The sequence below is a fragment of the Chelonia mydas genome, chromosome 1, assembly GCF_015237465.2.
Source record: "Chelonia mydas isolate rCheMyd1 chromosome 1, rCheMyd1.pri.v2, whole genome shotgun sequence".
Classification (NCBI taxonomy): domain Eukaryota; kingdom Metazoa; phylum Chordata; order Testudines; family Cheloniidae; genus Chelonia; species Chelonia mydas.
Window position 1 is genome coordinate 249,893,008 of NC_057849.1, and position 19,941 is coordinate 249,912,948.

At 40.3% G+C, this 19,941-nt stretch overlaps 1 protein-coding gene across 2 annotated transcripts in view; it reads right to left on the reverse strand.

Annotated features, from left to right (window-relative positions):
• SLC41A2 (solute carrier family 41 member 2) overlaps window positions 1-19,941 on the reverse strand; it is a 93,314-nt gene that overhangs the window by 42,477 nt on the left and 30,896 nt on the right. For both annotated transcript variants that reach the window (XM_043542080.1, XM_037879914.2), the window contains exons 4-6: window positions 17,969-18,040; window positions 14,923-15,067; window positions 8,208-8,354 (exon numbers count right to left, since the gene is read on the reverse strand). In XM_043542080.1, the coding sequence (XP_043398015.1) occupies window positions 8,208-8,354; window positions 14,923-15,067; window positions 17,969-18,040 (364 nt within the window). The remainder of the gene's footprint in view (window positions 1-8,207; window positions 8,355-14,922; window positions 15,068-17,968; window positions 18,041-19,941) is intronic.

The window sequence follows — 19,941 nt, forward strand, 5'->3', positions numbered from 1 at the left end:
GAAAGAAGAAAAAGGAAACACACCGTAAATAGAGAAAATAGTTGTCTAGTACTTAGATTACATGGTGAAATGAGTCTTAGCTAAAGAAAGGTGTACAAGGATGCCAAAGAAGTTTCATATGAACCCTCATGTATTCTATGCATTCATTCATCCACCCCATGAAAACTGTGATCTCAATCAGCCTTCCGTTACAAGAAACATACACTTCACATTTATCCAGTGTGCAGTGCATCTACAGTGACTTGAATAATAAATCTAATGCCACTCAAAAAAATGCAACCGTTATTGAAAGACAAATATGAATTGGAGATACTATACTTCTCAGTAAAGTTAAAAATCTTCATAGGATAATAGGGACCAATATAATTTGTCTTCTTAATAGAGATTTGGGAAGGTTAAGAGACATTATTGAATTTTCTATCTTTAATAAAAGAAAAGCCAGTGTTTTTGAAGTTCATAACAGCATCAGGACATGTACATGTATTTTTTTTTTTGGCATTAACACAAAGTTCTGTGAGGAAAATCCTTATTTTCTGAAGATTATAAACCGAGTTTCCAAATCTTGAAAAATGATTTTATCAGAGCTTCAACAACACAGATACACTTTTCATTTTAATAAATTAGGTGTTAGAATTTCAAACCCTTTGCATACTAAAACTTTTGTAGTCAAAGAGTACAGACTTTATTCCCAATTATGATCCTACAGAGCCCTCTAGTGTTCCAAAAGGCAGTGCTACTACTCATGTGAAATAAATTACACTTGATCAAGGCAGCTAATCTAACCTGTTAGTAGTCAGTAAAAGTGAAGTAGTATATCTTCGTCATCAGAATACAGAGCTTCAGCACTATTTAACTACCTTTAACTAATCATATGAATAATTAAAATATTAATGTGTTTTATAACACCACGCATTTGTCTAGTGTAGACAAAGACTTAGGAGGCTTAGGGGTTCTAAGCATTTAAGGTGGCAGGGTCCTGAAGGCTACCCCAAAGCTGATTAAATGCTTTAACAAGCATAAGCATCTGATGAGATATTTTAATACCTGATAATTATCTCACTTAAAGTCCTTGTATATCAGTCTAGACACACGGGTATATTTCCTCTTATTAACTGAAGATGTAACTTTTTTATTATATAAAATCCAATATAAGAGGATTTATATTGAAATATATTGTCTTGATGGGTCCATCTCTGAAAAACTCATATGAAATCTTGAAAGCATGTCGATTTTTCAGTTTATTAATTCTCAGAAAACAAAAACACACAAAAAAATTCACCCTTATTATTATGTTTCCATGAAGCATTCCAAGCAAAAAGACTTCACCCAACTCTATATTTGTTCTGCATTGTATTGTCATTCTCATCATGCTTCACAACACCATTGTGTGACCAAAACATGGTGGCACTTGCTCTAGCACTGTGGCAAAGACAACATACGTTTAGTCCCTCCTATCACAGAGCAGGACGATCAGTCAAAAGTGGGACCACTCCCTTCCACAGAAAGGTATGCAATCACCACTAGTTCTTTCTCCCCTCACAGTCTCTTCCTCCTGAGGCAATTCTCCCTATGCCGATGGAGGCCAGGAATTTAAGTCTCACTTCAGTAAATTTCTGCAGTCAGCCTTGTAGGGAAGTACAGTATATTCAGAGGAAGATGGAGAAGTGAATTCACCCTGCTTTATTACTACCTTGATGAGTATGAGGTTCTTTACAATGGGCCACGTTACCACTCCTACTTCTTCTTGCTCTGGTGTTGAGAAGATTTCCTAAAAGGCAGGAGGCTAGTAGTGGACAAATAAATCATAGGAAATGAAGAACGCCAAGACATTCCTGATTCTCAGTCCCATGAAAGAAGAGAACTTAATCTTTTCAAGAAAAGCTCTACCAAAAGAAACATCTGAAAGCCTGAAACTATAAGAAGCGAGACATTACTATTCTTGAGAAATTAAACTCTAACAATCCTTTCAAGGGCTTTATTGTATATTCTCATATTAGACAGAGTAACAGTGTGGGGGATGTACCAGACAGGAATTTCTCACCAGCAAATTAAAACCCTCTATATCCCCTATAAAAGGAGAACACAAAGACAATGACAAAGAACCCAAGGGTAGATGCAGTCATCTCAGAAATAGCCAGATAGATTATATGTTCCATGAAAAGGGCAGTATCTCTGAAGCGGCCCTAAGGAAGGAAAGATGGAAATGACGAAATGTCATTTGAGTATTCTAGAGCATCCTTTCAAGCATTTATGTACACAGCTTACTCCTCAATGTCAGTAAGCAAATGATTTGGATGGCTGCAGAAGCAGAGAAAGAACAGTTAAAATTGGCCAAGATTCTTCTTTTTCAGAGTTCTGCTATATTCTTGGCCATACATGACAATCAGAAGAACTTCACAAGCCATGGTTGTGTACATCTCAGCAAGAATCTAAGGCTAAGCTATTAGCATGCTCCTGTAAAAAGGAATCTGCAGTCTGTGAATATCATGACACTGAGCCTTCTTCAGTATGAGTTGACTCTATTCCTCTCACTCAAACAGGCAGCCCAGGTCCTAGAACACGGGCCGGCAACCTTCAGCATTCGGCCCATCAGGGTAATCCGCTGGCAGGACGCAAGACATTTTGTTTATGTTGACTGGCCGCAGGCACGGCCCCCCAGAGCTCCCAGTGTCTGCGGTTCACCATTCCCTGACAATGGGAGCTGCGGGAAGCAGCGTGGGCCACAGGGAGGTGCTGGCCGCTGCTTCCTGTAGCTCTCATTGGCCAGGAACAGCAAACCGCGGTCACTGGGAGCTGCGAGGGGGCCATGTCTGCGGATGGTCAACATAAACAAAATGTCTCACGACCTGCCAGTGCATTACCCTGATGGGCCATTTGCCAAAGGTTGCCGACCCTGTCCTAGAATCCACAGTAATAGTTTCAAGAGCTATACAAACATAAAAACCCTAGTTCTGCCATAAAAGTAGAAAAATAGGCAAAAACATGACCAGTCCACAACCAAAGTGAGTTGGGAGAGATGGATGTGTGATTCACATGTTCATAGCCTACCAATCTCAACTCCTAGATGACTGAGGGGAAAAAAAGGGTCACCGGGAAGCCAGACAAAATGCAACTCTGGCCGACAACCTGACAGTGTTAAAACACTGCCACTTGAGGTTAGTAGTCAGTAGGACTCACTGTAGACCTCATTTATGTGGTGGGTCTAATCTCATTGTAGTTCTCCACTTTTCATCTTTTAAGATTGAATTAGAAAGTCAGTGTTATGGTTGAGCAGTCCTTGCTGCCATGTACAGGGCTATTATAAAATCGACAAGTTTAGGTTCAGAAAATAATTTTCTATCCTTGGAAGACAGACAAAACACAGACAACAAGGGAAGAGTAGCACCATTCTGTGGAGCAGCTAGCAACAATCACTACTGTTGAGCAGTGATGATTCCCAGAGGAAAAAGCAGTAAAAAGTTAAGACCAGTTTGATGATGCCCACAAGTTAGCTCATGTTTATAATTTAAAAGCCCAATATTTTGTTGCAATTTTGGGAATAGCAAGAGTCCTTTGTTACTTCAATAGATTAATTTTTCCAGTTTATGCTATTTTTAGCTTTATTTTATCAAGATATTTTGATTTGCATGTATAAATATATAGCCTTGACTCTAGGCACTTTAATGATGACTAAAACCACAAACCATTCAAAAACAGAAGCGGACCTCTACACAAAGACCTTGTCTACACTGGCAAGTTTCTGTACAGTAGATCAGCTTTCTGCATTGTAACTTCCGAGGTGTACACACTGACAAGCCACTCAGCATGCAGAAACTGCACAGTTGCAGTGCTATAAAAAAACCATCCTGACGAGAGGCATACAGCTTTCTGCGCCGGGGGTACAGGGCCACGGTGCCAGTGTAGACACCCTGGTCAAGTGCTGCAACTGGCCTCCGGGAGGTGTCCCAGAATGCCTGTTCTTGCCTCTCTGGTCATCAGTTTGAACTCTACTGCCCTGCCCTCAGGTGATCAACTGTCGTCCCCACCCTGTAAATTCCTTGGGAATTTTGAAAGTCTCCTTCCTGTTTGCTCAGTGATGTGTGCAGTGGTCTCAGTGCATCTTTCCAGGTTGCCACGCGTGTTCCACGCACCAGGCAATCCCCCGCTTGGAGCAATGTCGAGATGCTGGACCTCATCAGCATTTAGGGAGAGGAGGCTGTCCAGTCCCAGCTGTGCTCCAGCTGCAGGAATTATGATACCTACAGACAGATTTCACGATGCATGACAGAAAGGGGCCATGACCAGGACACACTGCAGTGCAGGGTCAAAGTGAAGGAGCTGCGGAACACCTACCATAAGGCGTGGGAGGCAAACCGCCGCTCTGGTGCTCCGCCCACGAGCTGCTGGTTCTACAAAGAGCTGGATGCGATACTCGGTGGCGACCCCACCTCCACTGCGAATGCCACTGAGGATACTTGGGTGGCTTGCGTGCCATTGAGAGTGGACCGAGCCAGGAGGAGGAAATCTGGGACAAGGATGTGGAGGGGGACCCAGAGGCAGAGGACAACTGGGAGGTCAGAGATGCATGCAGCCAGGAGTGCTTTTCTACCCCAGAGGAGGCTAGCCAGTCACAGGTGTTGGATCTTGGTGAAGCGCAAACTGGAGAGGAGGCTCCTGGTAAGTGGATTTGATTTTGGGAATCACTGAAGTAAGTTGTTGGGGGCAGGAGGGTTGCAGAAAGCAGGCTTGTGTCTGTATGATGTGCGTACCACCACATGCCTAGACTGAGCGGCGGAACAGGCTGTTGATTGACTCCCTCACTTCACGGGAATCTGCCTCAGAGATCTCCAGGAAATCTCATGGAGATACTGGGCAATCCACTGCTGTAGGTTCTTTGGCAGAGTTGCTTTGTTTCTTGCTCCATTAAGGTAACTTTCCCGCACCACTCTGCCGACACTGGGTGGGGGGAGGTCCATTGCTGCACACAGGTGAGCTGCATAAGGGCCAGGGTGGAAGCCGCAATCTTGGAGAAGACCCTCCTTTGATTCCCTGCTCACCCTCAGCAGCGAGATATCTTCCATAATGAACAAAGCCTGTGGAAAATGTGGGGACAGGAATGATTACCAGGCCCCCCCTACACTGCTGGTTCTCTCCAAGAGCCACATGCCCAGGGAACAGTAGGTTCCGGGAACACTGATTTCCCCTGCCCCTGCAGCTACTCATCATTTTGGGGATCTTGTGGCTCATATGTGCTTGCCTGGGGACAGCCAGTTAGTGACAGGTATGTGAATAGTGGCTGTGTTTTAAATCACTGGATCAGTGTTCTGTGTGTTTCAAACAATACTGCTTCTGTAAAATGTTGCCTTTTGGCTTCACAGAGTTGACCTTGGAAGCCCAGCCTCCCTCTTTGTTATCGCTGGCTGAACGGCTGCGCAGAATTAGAAAGTGGCCATGAAGAACTAAGGAGGACTTTCTGCGTGAGGTTATGATGCACTCCGCGGCCAAAAAACAGGAACTGAAGGAGTCATGGGACAGTGAGAAGAGGGACTGAAAGGAGAACGCAGCGTGCCAGAATGAAGCCACGGAGCGGATCTTAAACATTATGGAGCGCCAAGCAGACACGCTCCAGGCGATACAAGCACTGCAAACCGAGCATCTCCAAGTCCACCCTCCCTTGCAGCCTCTGTCGCAAAACTCTTTCCCATGTGCCCCCCAGACACTGCCAATACACTCTTATCAACCTCCTGGCTCCAGTCTGTACCCGCGGCATTCCACTCCTCCCCTGTCACACTCCAGCACTGCGGACTCCCAGTACGCACTGCACTCAACACCCGTCCCTCTGCAGATTAGCCCTTCCCAAGTACAGTGCCCACTGCATTGTACTTCAAAGGAGAAGGTTGGATATGATCCCTGGACATACACAAATCTTTAAGCATCCCGGGACCCCCCATCCCCCTGGGACCTTCCCTTCCCCCATCCCCCTCAGTGCTGATGTGGTTTTTTTTGTTTGTCTCTCTCTTCCGGTTGTTATTTTTTAATAAAAGAATTGTGTTGGTTTGAAAGCAATCTTTATTCTATTAATTGAAAGCAAACAGAGCCCTTCAAAGCAACACACAACTATCTTAAACCTTCATAGTGCATCGTCTGCACCAATCACAATCACTTCCTAGCATTACAAGCACTGCACTCCCGAACATAGCAACAAATATTAGTGGCTTTCAGCTTCAAATTGCTGGCTTAAGGCATCCCTGATCCTTATGGCACCGTGCTGCGCCCCTCTAATACCCCTGGTCTCTGGCTGTTCAAATTCAGCCTCCAGGAGCTGAGCCTCAGCGGTTCAGTCCAGAGAGAAGCTTTCACCTTTCCCTTCACAAATATTATGTAGCATAGAGCACCCAGCTATAAGCACAGGAATATTGTCATTGGCCAGGTCCAGTTTCCCATATAGGCAGTGCCTGCAGGCCTTTAAATGGCCAAAAGCACACCCAACAGTCATTCTGTATTTGCTTAGCCTGTTGTTGAACCGCTCCTTGCTGCTGTCAAGGTGCCCCGTGTACGGCTACATAAGCCACGCCATTAAGAGGTATGCAGGGTCTCCCAGGATCACAATGGGCATTTTGACTTCCCCTACGGTAATCTTCTGGTCCAGGAAGAAAGTCCCTGCTTGCAGCTTCCTGAACAGGTCAGTGTTCCGAAAGATGTGTGCATCATGCACCTTTCTGGACCAGCCTGCGTTAATATCTGTGAAACGCGCACGATGATCCACAAGCGCCTGGAGAACCATAGAGGAATATCCCTTCCGATTAATGTACTCGGTGGCTAGGTGGTCTGGGGCCAGAATTGGAATATGCATGCCATCTATCACCCCTCCTCAGTTAGGGAAGCCCATTTGTACAAAGCCATCCACAATGTCATGCACGTTGCCTAGAGTCATGGTCTTTTGGAGCAGGATGCGATTAACGGCCCTGCACACTTCCATCAACGAGTCCAACAATCAACTTTCCCACTCCGCTCTACCGATCGGTTAGTGACCGATCGGTAGAAGTCTGGAATAGCCAGCTTTCACAGTGCAATTGCCATGCACTTTTCCAGGGACAGGGCAGCTCTCACTTGTGTCCTTTTGCCGCAGGGCTGGGGCAAGCTCATCATACAGTCCCATGAATGTGGCTTTCTTCATCCGAAAGTTCTGCAGCCACTGTTTGTCATCCCAGATGTGCATGACGATGTGATCCCACCACTCGTGCTTGTTTTCTGAGCCCAAAAGCAGCGTTCCATTGTGGTCAGCACCTCTGCCTGTGGCATTAACAATCTCGTGTCATAGCTACTATGCATAGCGAGATCAATGTCGCACTCCTCTTGCCTTTGTAGTTTAAGGAATAACTCCACTGCCACTTGTAATGCATTAGTCAGAGCGAGCAGCATACTGGTCAACTGTTCAGGATCCATTCCTGCAGACCAAAGAGGCAGAGTGCACAGTACACAAACCGTTGAAAGATGGCACCAAATGCGGATGGAAGAACAGGCATTGCTAAGATGTGAAACAACGCATCATGGGGCATTGGGACAGGACCCCCCCTCCACCTGCCCACAACTCTTAGCGGCAGAAGAGGAAGAGATGCTCTGTGGGATAGCTCCCCAGAGTGCAACGCTCCGAATACCGCTGCAAGTGCCGCAAGTGTGTATACGCTATTGTGCAGGAAGCTGACAGTGTGAACACACAACAGTGGTTTCCCTTCAGCGCTCTCTGAATGGCACTGTAACTGCCAGCGCTGTAACTCTGCCACTGTAGACATACCCAAAAACAGTCAGTCAACAAAGAAACAAGTAACTACCAGAGCAGATGTGACAAGTCAAACAATGGTCTGGAGAGGGCTAAGATTTGATTTGAAAGTGGACATTCAGAAACTCTAACAAAGCCAGATTCTTTTTCACAGGAAGAGGAGCTAGTTCAGGAGTTTCAGTGACAAGTACATGTGCTGAGTGACTGGGACGCTTTTGGACTGGTTAGTATAGTAACATATACTGGGAAGGGGGAAAATAGGGACTTCAACTGATTGCAGCTAGTGGCTTGAGATACTGTTTATCTTAAAAAGAATAAATAGCTGTGGCCTAATGTTTCAACCAAAGATCTATCATTTGGTGTCAAAAAGAATGTGTATCTATTTAAATGTTTAACAACAACAAAAGAAGAGCTTCTCAAAGGCACATGTAGTTAGGAACATACTTACCAAGGCAATCATAAAGACCCTGACTTATCCAAGCTAGTATAGCAAGAGTGATAAGGTCTCCAAAACTCGCTGCAATAGGTGTAGCAACATTGTCAGGATTTATGCCCGTCTTCTTTGATCCAACAATAACTCCAACCATTATTATGCCTAGATAGAAGGTAAGAAGAAAACATGTCAATCTTTATCTACATCGTAATCCCACGGGAAATCTATGGAAAAACTGGAAATCAAAACCAGAGCTCTTGACAACTACAAGCTTGTGCCTTTTTCCTAAGATCATGCTTCCTCCCACTTGACTCAACAACATTTATTTTATTTCTTCTTTTTTTTTCAAATGAGGTTATTTAATTAGGTATAGCACAGGGGCATGCAGCCAATCAGGGTAATCTGCTGGTGAGCCACAAGACATTTTGTTTATGTTGACCGTCTGCAGGCACGGCCCCCCACAACTCCCAGGGGCCGCAGTTCGCTGTTCCTGGCCAATGGGAGCTGTGGGAAGTGGTGGCCAGCATGTCCCTGTGGCCTGCGCCGCTTCCCACAGCTCCCATTGGCTGGGAACGGCGAACCGTGGCCACTGGGAGCCGTGGGGGGCTGTGCCTGAGGATGGTCAACGTAAACAAAATGTCTCGCGGCCTGCCAGCAGATTACCCTGATGGGCTGCGTGCCAAAGGTTGCCAACCCCTGGTCTAGCTGAATGAACTGTCAAAGATTTCATCACTCAATAAATATGCATTAGCTATTATCAGATGCACACATTTTTTTCAGGATGTCCTACCAGAAACTTGGCCACTAGTCACTAAACTGTGTAATTTAAAAAAAAAAAAATTCACTATTAGATACACAGTCAATCAAAACAACACTTTACACAGAGGTCAACAGTTAGTATGCTTTCTAAAAACAGCAACACTGAAATTCTTTTTAAGAGTAATTTCCCTATAGTATTCAAATGGCTGTTAAGAATGTTATTCACAGTGTTACATTAGCAATATTATTTGGTACTGAAAAGAATTTTCCCTCTCATCATCCAGTAGACCTAAGAGAGAAGAGAAACTCTGAAGAGATTTCAAATGTGTTTATTCTATTATTTTTAACATTATTTACATATTTTTGAAATTAATTTCTTCTACTCCTTAAATCACTAGTCAGGAAGACTCAATTTAATCATGGATTTCTACATAATAGTGCATTCTTGTTGGTAGTTATAACCTTAATACATATTCTTCACAACTCAGAGACAGAAGTAGGTTTCATTTTTAGAAAGTACATACTATACATTTTTAAGTGATTTATTTTGAAGATTTTTCAGATGAGTTTTATAGCTATATCAGAAAATGAATGATTGTTTGATTATTTCATTTACCAAAGATAATTGAAGCAGATATTTATGAAGTCACTGGGAGGTGAACTATCTCCAATTCCAACAGGTTAATCATTAATATTTGGAGGATTTTCTTGCCATGCTGTATTAGGAGGAGAACATCACCAGACATTTAAATTGTTTTATTTAACTAAAACAACATCATCATGTAGTCTGGATTTTTTTCTTCAACAGCAAACATATAATATTTTAACAAAACAAGCATATGAATTTTTGAATTTAGTTAAACTTTCAAGTTTTTTAAAATCAGGTTTGTTTTTGTTAAAATTGTTTTTAACTAAAATAGTTAAAGGAAATATTTTTTTAAAAAAACAAAAATTAAAATTGACTATGTCAGCCAGGTCAACATGAGAAACTTAAAATATTGGCTTCTGCAGCTAACTCAGTCGTCTTCACCTTCATTTTCCTGTTTGTACATAATCTGGAAAAGAAAAACAAGCTTTCCTGTTTTTTCAGGTCCCAAACGATTTCTCAGTTTGGAATGAATTAGTCCAAAGGAAGAAAATATTCGTTCTACACCAGCAGAAGAAGATACTGCTGTTAAAAGTGAGGTTATCACTTCAACAGTCTCTGAATCCAAGTGCTAAAGTGACTTCCACCAGTTCACTGGTGTTACTTTCTTTAAAACATCATCAGCAAATAGGGTGACCAGACAGCAAGTGTGAAAAATCGGGATGGGGTGGGGGGTAATAGGAGCCTATATAAGAAAATGACCCGAAAATCGGGACTGTCCCTATAAAATCGGGACATCAGGTCACCCTATCAGCAAACATATATTTCTTGAATGCTTCACCCTTAGCTCTGAAGTTTATTATAGTTGGCATTATGGAGGAATGATTGCTGGATGTCCATGTCATAGCCAACTCCTCTTCTTCAGCAGTTAAGGTTTGACCCTGGTACTGAGCATTGAGAATATTTGCAAGAAAATGAGCTGGAGACAGTGCTTGTCCCGTTCATTTTTTTAATGCTTGTAATTTAACTCTGTAATTGCATATTTCTCTTTTTAAGATCTCACTCAGTTCCTTCCGAATTTCAACAGCGTCAGCAATAAAACAGCTATTTCCCTGCATTTTGTTCAAGGCTACAGAAATAGGCTTCAGGCTACTCAGCATGTGTTCAACACTTCTCTTAAGCCCAATGTTGAGAACTTTGGCTGTGACAGTGCCATCTATTTTTTCACGATTTTGTTCATAAACGGTCATCGGATTAGGCCAATTCTTGATATAGTGCTCAAAAGAGTCCACTACTGAGTTCCATCACACATCTTGTGGGAGAGTTAGCTTGGTTCCTCCCATTTTTTTTCAGAGCAGCTGCTGCAAAGTGGTTGTTATGGAAGTATTTTGCAATTTCAACAACATTAGCCTTTATTTCTGGAACACTGAAGTCTTTGGCTTGGAGGTGCGTCAAATGAGCACCGCAACCGTATGTTATTAGCTGAGGACTCTCTTCACTCTCTTCTAAATAATTTCTTCTCATCTTGGATACATTTGCAGAATTGTCTGTGACCAAGCTGCATACTAGATATTTGAATTTTTTTCCACAGTTTGTTATAGCTTTTCCTGCTACTTCTTGTAAGTATCCTGCTGTGTGTGCATTTCCTGATGTAGCAATTTTTTCTGTAAGAAAGACATTCCCTTCTTCTGTTGTCACATAAGCACATACAACAGGATCATTGTGGAGATTGCTCCACCCATCAAGACTCAGGTTAACAATTTGACCCTCTAGACCTTTTGCACACTGCTCAATTTCTCTTTCATACGCTTTATCCAGCAATTTGCCTGCGACATCTGCTCCGTTGCGTGGACTGTATCCTGGTCTTAATGACTGAACCATGTTAATGAAGTGTGGGTTCTCAATCATACAGAAAGGAGAGTTTGTTGCATAAACAAACCAGGCAATTTTTTCATCAATTACCTCTTTTTGTAATCTGCTGGTTCTTATCACAAACTTATCTATGGTTGTTTCTGGATGATGGAGATTTTTTTTTCTTTTTGCTACAGGTGATAGACTGTGGCTATGTGACATACATGATGTGACTGAAACACTATCATTGGCAGACAACTCTGAAATTATAGAAAATGATGGTGAACTTGAAGGTGGATAGTCTTCAGAATCCTGTATGAGGAGGATGGATTCTCCTAAACAAAATAAGTCAATGCAGTTATTTAATTATTATTACCACACTGCTCGTTTAGTATTACTCATTGCATTCACTGACACTCAGTACTACTTTAAAGGTGAAATTGTAAAAGGAAGATCTGCCTATTTTAGCAATTTATTGTTTATCACAACTGCATCTAACATGATAGTACCATAGAGTAACCATATTTTTTGCTCAAACATGAGAATTCAAAAATAGTCCAGAAGGAAGACAGGCAGTCCTTAAGACAGAAGTATGAAATAAAGTTTACCAACCTGAAGATTCTGCATGTTCAGACATGTTCCTTTCATCATCTTCAACACAGCTTCCTCCTGATAAGGAACACTTCTCATGATGTTGTTTCATTTGGGCAACCAGGCCTTGCATTTCTTTGTTGCACTGTTTGCATTTTGCACGCATGCCTGTCTTACCCACAGATAGAGGAACTTCATTAAAATACTCCCAAACTGGGTCTCTTTTACAGCCTGCTGCCGTTATAGGTTTTCCCTTCTAGTGAGAGAATGGTAGGGTAGATCTCAAATCAATGAAGGCTACACTCTGAAAGACCCCAAGACTTCTGGAATATGCTGCTCAAACAGTTTCACTTTTGTTTCTACTGCCTGTCCCTCCCTTCTCACATTTATCTCCAGACTTCTTCTCCTTGTCCAGATCTATTCTGCCCCCAACACTCTTCTATTCATTGAACTTTTTGAAACTTTGCACTTTTGGAGAGAGGTAAGGGACTGACTCTGTGTACACACATTTGCAGAGGGACAATAGGGTTGAGGTCTGTTATTTCTCACCTCTATATATTATTTATTTATTTGTTTAAAAATATTTTTGCTGTTAACAAGCATGTTATCTCTGGAGACACAAATTCACAGTTTGAGAACTGCAAAACTAAGCATCTCTGATGGTATCTTCTAGACTCAGCACTGAGTCCCATTGGGTAGATAGAAAGATTAACCTAAATAATCTATACAGAAGCCCCTGGAATCCCATAAGATTGGGTCCCTAAATCCATGAACTATTGGAACTCATTTACAAAACTTTTCTTAAACATTACATGAATATATTGTCTCATACTAAAGAATTAGAATTTATAATCCCTATTCCATGATGAGATATCTTTGAGCTATAATGTATCTTAATTAAAACTATCTTTCTAGATAGGATTTTTTTGATAAAATGCTTTTTGAGGAAAAAACCTATTTAAATTAAAAAAATCTGATTTTTTAATTTTTTTTTTTAAATCATTGATTTTTATCCACGCTGTTCCACAGTCATAAGTAGGATTTTGTCTCAGTTCCCATTTACGAAGGAGGTAGGCCCAACTGTTTTGTGATGTGCAGATGTGGTTCAAAAGTGGACTATATTTTCTGTGGGAATGAAAAGCCACTGGGTTCTCTCTGGTTGGGTCCCTGATGAGATGTTTGCTTGGGATTTTGGCGTCCTTCCACCTTGCTTGCCATTGAACTTCAGTCTGGGTCTTCAAACTCTTGCATTGCAAGCCAAAAAAGGATTTTCTGGATTTGAGTCAGAATCTCGGTATGTTATTTAGGACTTCATATACTGGAAGATCCTTGCTTCCTTGAATATGATACGATTTCTGAAGGATTCTCACATCGCAATAAATTTTGGGGGTTGTATGTACGCCACTACTGGAAGCCACAATTGTGGTGTTGATTTTACTGTACCGTAATGATGCGAGTGGCAGTGCTGAAAGTCGACAAGTGATATGTGGAAGCTCTGTATCCATATGGTTGAGCAGTATTCTGTGGTAGAATAAAAAGGGGCCAATGAAGAGTTCCATAGAGTTTTTGCAACAGCTCCCCAGGTCATTCCTGCCAGTTTCTGAATGAGATTTACACACATCTTTATTTTGTCATGAATATTTTTCAGGTGCTAGATGTATGTGAGGCTTTGGTCAGATGTCACACCAAGATATTTCAGGATGGTATCGTGTGTTATCTGCTGGTCACAGAAGTCCACATGCAGTTCCACCCTAGCCTTTTGATTATTTAGATGAAGTGTTGGCACAACAGTCTTGGTGGGGTCTAGTTTTAGCCACCAATATTCTTTCCTGGTATTCAGGTCCTTAGTTAGGATTTGTTCTTTGATAAATTTTCTGCCTGTGTAGTTAGAGCAATGTCATCATCACAGACAAATTTCTGTGATTATGTTTGGGGAAGGTACATATTAAACAGGATCAGCGCTAAGACTGATCGCTGTAGTGGGCTACCGTACAGAGCGTGTGGTCTGCTGAACGGGTCACCCAAGAAAAGGTGAAACCTATGATTGATCAGAACTTCTCTGAAGAAGATTATTGTCACAGTGCATGGGATAATTGTATTGGCTTTCGGGAAAAGGCTGTTTCTCCATACAGCTTTGTAGGTGGCATATAAGTCTAAGAAAGCTGTCTCAGGCTTGGCATTTTGCTGGAAACCCACCTCAGCGTGTGTTATTAAGGCTAATATTGGTCACTCAGTCACAAATAAGAACTGACAATGTATATTGTACAGTGGTAAATTAAAAAATAAAGACATCTCCCATCTTAAGAGCTTAGAATCTAAAACCAACCGTTTCTGTTCACAGAGAATCACGACTGTAGTGCCATGTGATTGGATATCATATCCCATCACACTGTCTGTCTTAAAGCCCTCTATGATTTGGTTTTTTAAATGTTTCTTTTGCTGTGGACACAATTAGCACCATACTTTTTCAAACTTAAACTTAAACATGGCTTCACTAAGAGATTCAATAAAAGGTATAAATGCTAGATGGGTGATTGAATATGGTGTAAGGTTTTATTTAAAACTCCTTTAAAGAATATGACAAGCTATGGGCAAGTATAATGAAGAAGTGGGCCAGAATTGTGGTCATAATTCAAAACCAGTTTAGCAATAATAAACAGAGGGAGCAAATTTCAACACAGCTGTTTTGCCACAAATTAAACATCTTGGAAAAGACAGATATCCAGGAAAATCTATGCCTAGGTTCTTTTTTTGATCCAATTTCGTTACTGTGATTCTAATTTTTAGCCTGAAGAGTGCAAAGGGCATCCAACTGCCATCTGTCTGCTTCAGACAGATTGTACTCTACTGGGATTTATATCTTAAGTAACATTGTGACACATATGCACATTTCATATTTACTGAAAAACAGTCACTGTAGAACATTACAAATATATTTTTTACCCTGTAGAAGAGATGCTATGAAGGCAGTTGCTACACTGCTAGAACACAAAAGGATTGAATGATCAAGGCGATATTTGCCTTCTGGAATCCAGCCCAGTGTGACTGCCGCCACTGCTGCTAGAAAACCAACTACCGTCGCCTGGACCTAGGAGAGCAAAACAAGAGTTCATTAATATCAGAAAACTTTACCAACTTAAAATAATTGTTAGACATAAACCAACTGCCACCATTCCCTGTCTCTCATGTCTCATATCTGGGAGGCATCAGAGAAAGTACACTCAGCCACTATGGAAAGGGAGAATTTGTATAGCTCAATTGTGATCTCCCTGGATGATTAAGAAGCAGAACTTATGGAGTCTGAAGGAAGAACTGTTCACTCTTCTTCTATAAGAAAGGCTTTAACAATGATTCAACGCCTCAAAGATGGTGAAAGTAATAACTAAGGCTATCAAGCGATTAAAAAAATTAAAAATTGCCATTAATCGCACGATTAATCGCACTGTTAAACAATAGAATACCATTTATTTAAATATTTTTGGATTTTTCTACATTTTCAAATATATTGATTTCAATTACGATACAGAATACAAAAAGTGTACATTGCTCACTTTATATTATTTTTTATTACAAATATTTGCACTGTAAAAAACAAAAGAAATAGTATTTTTCAATTCACCTAATACAAGTACTGTAGTGCAATCTCTTTATCATGAAAGTTGACCTTACAAATGTAGAATTACATACAAAAAAAACTGCATTCAAAAATAAAACAATGTAAAATTTTAGAGCCTACAAGTCCACTTAGTCCTACTACTTGTTCAGCCAGTCGCTCAGACAAACAAGTTTGTTTACATTTGCAGGAGATAATGCTGCCCACTTCTTGTCCACAATGTCACCTGAAAGTGAGAAGAGGCATTCATATGGCACTGTGGTAGCCGGCGTCGCAAGATATTTTTGTGCGAGATGCACTGAAGATTCATATGTCCCTTCCCTTCATGCTTCAACCATCATGACAAAGGACATGCATCCATGCTGATAACGGGTTCTGGGCGATAACCATCCAAAGCAGTGCAGATCGAAGCAAGTTCCTTTTCATCATCTGAGTCAGATGCCACCAGCAGAAGACTGATTTTCTTTTTTGGTGGTTCGGGTGCTGGAGTTTCCACATCAGAGTGCTGCTCTTTTAAGACACCTTATAGCATTCTCCACACCTAGTCCCTCTCAGATTTTGGAAGGTGCTTCAGATTCTTAAACCATGGGTTGAGTGATGTAGCTATCTTTACAAATCTCACATTGGTACCTTCTTTGTGTTTTGCCAAATCTGCAGTGAAAGCGTCTTAAAATGAACAACATGTGCTGGGTCATCATCCGAGACTGCTATAACACAAAATGTATGGCACAATGTGGATAAAACAGAGTAGGAGACATACAATTCTCCCCCAAAGAATTCAGTCACAAATTTAATTAATGCATTATTTTTTTTAACGAGCATAATCAGAATGGAAACATGTCCTCTGGAATGGAGCACGAAGGGGCATACAAATGTTTAGCATAACTGGCATGAAAATACTTTGCAATGCCGGATACAAAAGTGCCATGCGAATGCCTCTTCTAACTTTCAGGTGACATTGTAAGTAAGAAGTGGGCAGCATTCTCTCCCATAAATGCAAACAGACATATTTGTCTGAACAATTGGCTGAACAAGAAGTAGGACTGAATGGACTTGTAGGCGCTAAAGTTTTACACTGTTCCATTTTTGAGTGCAGTTATGTAACAAAAAAGTCTACATTTGTAAGTTGTACTTACACCATAAAGAGACTGCACTACAGTACGTGTCTGAGGTGAATTGAAAAATACTATTTCTTTTGTTTGCCATTTTTACAGTGCAAATATTGGTAAAAAAATAAATACACCTCTACCCCGATATAATGCGACCCGATATAACACGAATTCGGATATAACGCGGTAAAGCAGCAGTCCGGGGGGGGCGGGACTGCATGCTCCAGTGGATCAAAGCAAGTTCGATATAAGGCGGTTTCACCTATAATGCGGTAAGATGTTTTGGCTCCCAAGAACAGCATTATATCGGGGTAGAGGTGTAATAATATAAAATGAGCACTGTCAACTTTGTATACTGTGTTGTAATTGAAACCAATATATTTGAAAATGTAGAAAGACATCCAAAAATATTTAATACATTTCAAATGGTATTCTATTGTTTAACAGTGTGATTACAATTGCAATGAATCGCGATTAATTTTTTAAATCATGATTAATTTTTTTAATCATGATTAATTTTTTTGAGTTAATCACGTAAGCTAACTGTGAGTAATCAACAGCCCTAGTCATAACAAAAAAAAATTGGGGGATTCTCAAGAGCCTAAAAAGACAAACAACAAAGCTATGTCTGAAGGCGGGTGGGAGACTACATCTAATACTTAAATAAATGAGTCAAAACATGCGTATTTTATACACGTTCTTAGCACTGTATGTATTTAACTATAATGTATAAATATGAAGCAGTTATTCAAAATCTAGTTAAGGAGCAGCTGTTCTGGATTTAAAGGCAGTCATTTACTCAAACGTTATAGACAATAAATAGTATTAAAGTGACTAACAGTCACTTCAAAGTTATTTAAATATTCTAACCCATGAAAGTACAGTACAGAAAGCATTTGAGAGGTCAAGATTAAATGGACTTTACTGGCGATGGAACTATTTTTTAATCATCCCTAGAAAGTCTCTTTCAAAAAAAGAGATGAGATATATTTGACAAGGCAGGATGGGAAAATTTACACGGATGTTACCTGTACTATACCTTTTATTGATAAAACTGCCCTATTTCTGCTGCAAGTCTGTATTACTTTAAAAACAGACTGTATACTGAAATTATGAATTAAAGTGAAGTAAGTTAACTCTGAACTGACTGAGTGTTGCAGTGTTGTATCCTCTGACTATTTTTCTATTGTTAGCATCAAAATTTGTGCTGGGAATTTTAAGTAACTGTTCTTGCGAGAGTATGCCAAAATGATTATGTTGTACTTACCTGTTTTAAGGCCAAATTGCCAATTATTAGGTTCCACTTCTCAATGGGAGAATCCATTTTCCCAACATTTACCTTTAAATGAGAAAAGTGCATTTTAGACATTTGGATTTAAATTTATGGTACCATTTATTAACTTTAAGGTTTAGTAGTAAAGTAAAGGTAAGAAATAAGAACAGCCATACTGGGTCAGACCAAAGGTCCATCTAGCCCAGTATCCCGTCTTCCGACAGTGGCCAATGCCAGGTGCTTTAGAGGGAATGAACAGAACAGGTAAACATCAAGTGATCCATCCTGTCGCCCATTCCCAGCTTCTGGCAAACAGAGGCTAGGGACACCATCCCTACCCACCCTGGTTAGTAGACATTGATGGACCTATCCTCCATGAACTTATCTAGTTCTTTGTTGAACCCTGTTATAGTCTTGGCCTTCACAACATGCTCTGGCAAGGAGTTCCACAGGTTGACTGTGTGTTGTGTAAAGAAATACTTCCTCTTGTTTTTTTTAAACCTGCTGTCTATTAATTTCATTTGGTGACCCATAGTTCTTGTGTTATGAGAAGGAGTAAATAACTCTTCCTTATTTACTTTCTCCACACCAGTCATGATTTTATAGACTTCTATCAGATCCCCTCTATCATAAGATGTGTATGATCATTCAGTTGTCATACTAGAAAAACAGTACCTAGTCTTTAGATTAATACAAGTCAATAACATGCCTGTATAATTTCACTGAACACAATTGGTAATAAGATACAAGATACGAACAATATTTTACTTGAAAAGTTTTTCAAGAGGATTAATGCTTAAATTCAGCTATTTTAAAAGAATTAAAAATTAACCATATTTATATAGTGATGCGGCTGCTGTTCAGTTAAAATAGCATCTGCAAAACTACCCTAAACTGATAGGGTTTGATGAACAAAAGTCTTGCCAGTTAAGTGTTTCTCACACACTTTTTAGCCAATTACATAGTGACTGCTATTTAATTTCCACGAACATGCCCAAATACGCCAGCTATCAGATCAGTTGGCAGAAAAAAGAATTGTGTCAGTGTTTAATGTTTAAGGACAAAGTCAGTCTAAAATACCCCCAAGACTTTACACTCCATGGGCCTCATAATGTAAACATTTATGCATGCAACTTCCCTTCAGCAGAACTGCCTAAATGAATACAAATACATTTACAAAATCAGGTTCTATAATTAAGAGCAGAATTTGACCTCCCAGCTCTGGATTTACACCAATGCAACTACATTGCTGTAAATAATTTCACAATCCAGTTCTGAGGCTGGGACTTGAGAATATCCAATATATTTCAAATGAAACTTTTTTTAAAAAAAACAACAAATCCCTTCATACAAGATCTTTCACAATATACTTCATATTTCTTTATTTTTTTTGGTCAGAGCAAAAGGACTCATGCAATCACTGAACACTATCTGAGGACATTTTTAAAGACTTTTGAGCAAACTGGCCAAAAGGTCATGTTTTCTAGCAAAGATACTATGCTGCTTAAACTTTTTTTGAAGTTCATTAATTTATATACATGGGATAAAATATCACGAAAATTTCTAAATAAATTAATTAAAGCCCTGCTGTTTGGTTTTCCCAGCTGAATGTTTTTTAAGTTCTTAGGGCTGTTTCTTTTCTATTTTGCTATTATGCTGCTTGCTTTAGGTTTAGGAGGAATGTTATAGATCAGAGGGAACACCCAGCTAAACTCACTAAAAGTTAATTATAAAGTACTTTATCACAACCTACAATACAAAGTAAATATGTTAGTGTTCAAAGTACACGCAATAAACATCATAAATAATCCCATAGAGAAGTAGAGCTTCCAATTATTTCTTACTGGCATTCTTAATAAATACCTCTGCTAAACCAGTTGTATAATGAGTTATGGGTAAAACATGAGGAGTTTCTTCCTTAGTAGGAGTCCTTAAAAAACACCGAGGTTTGCCTGAGTGGACATTAA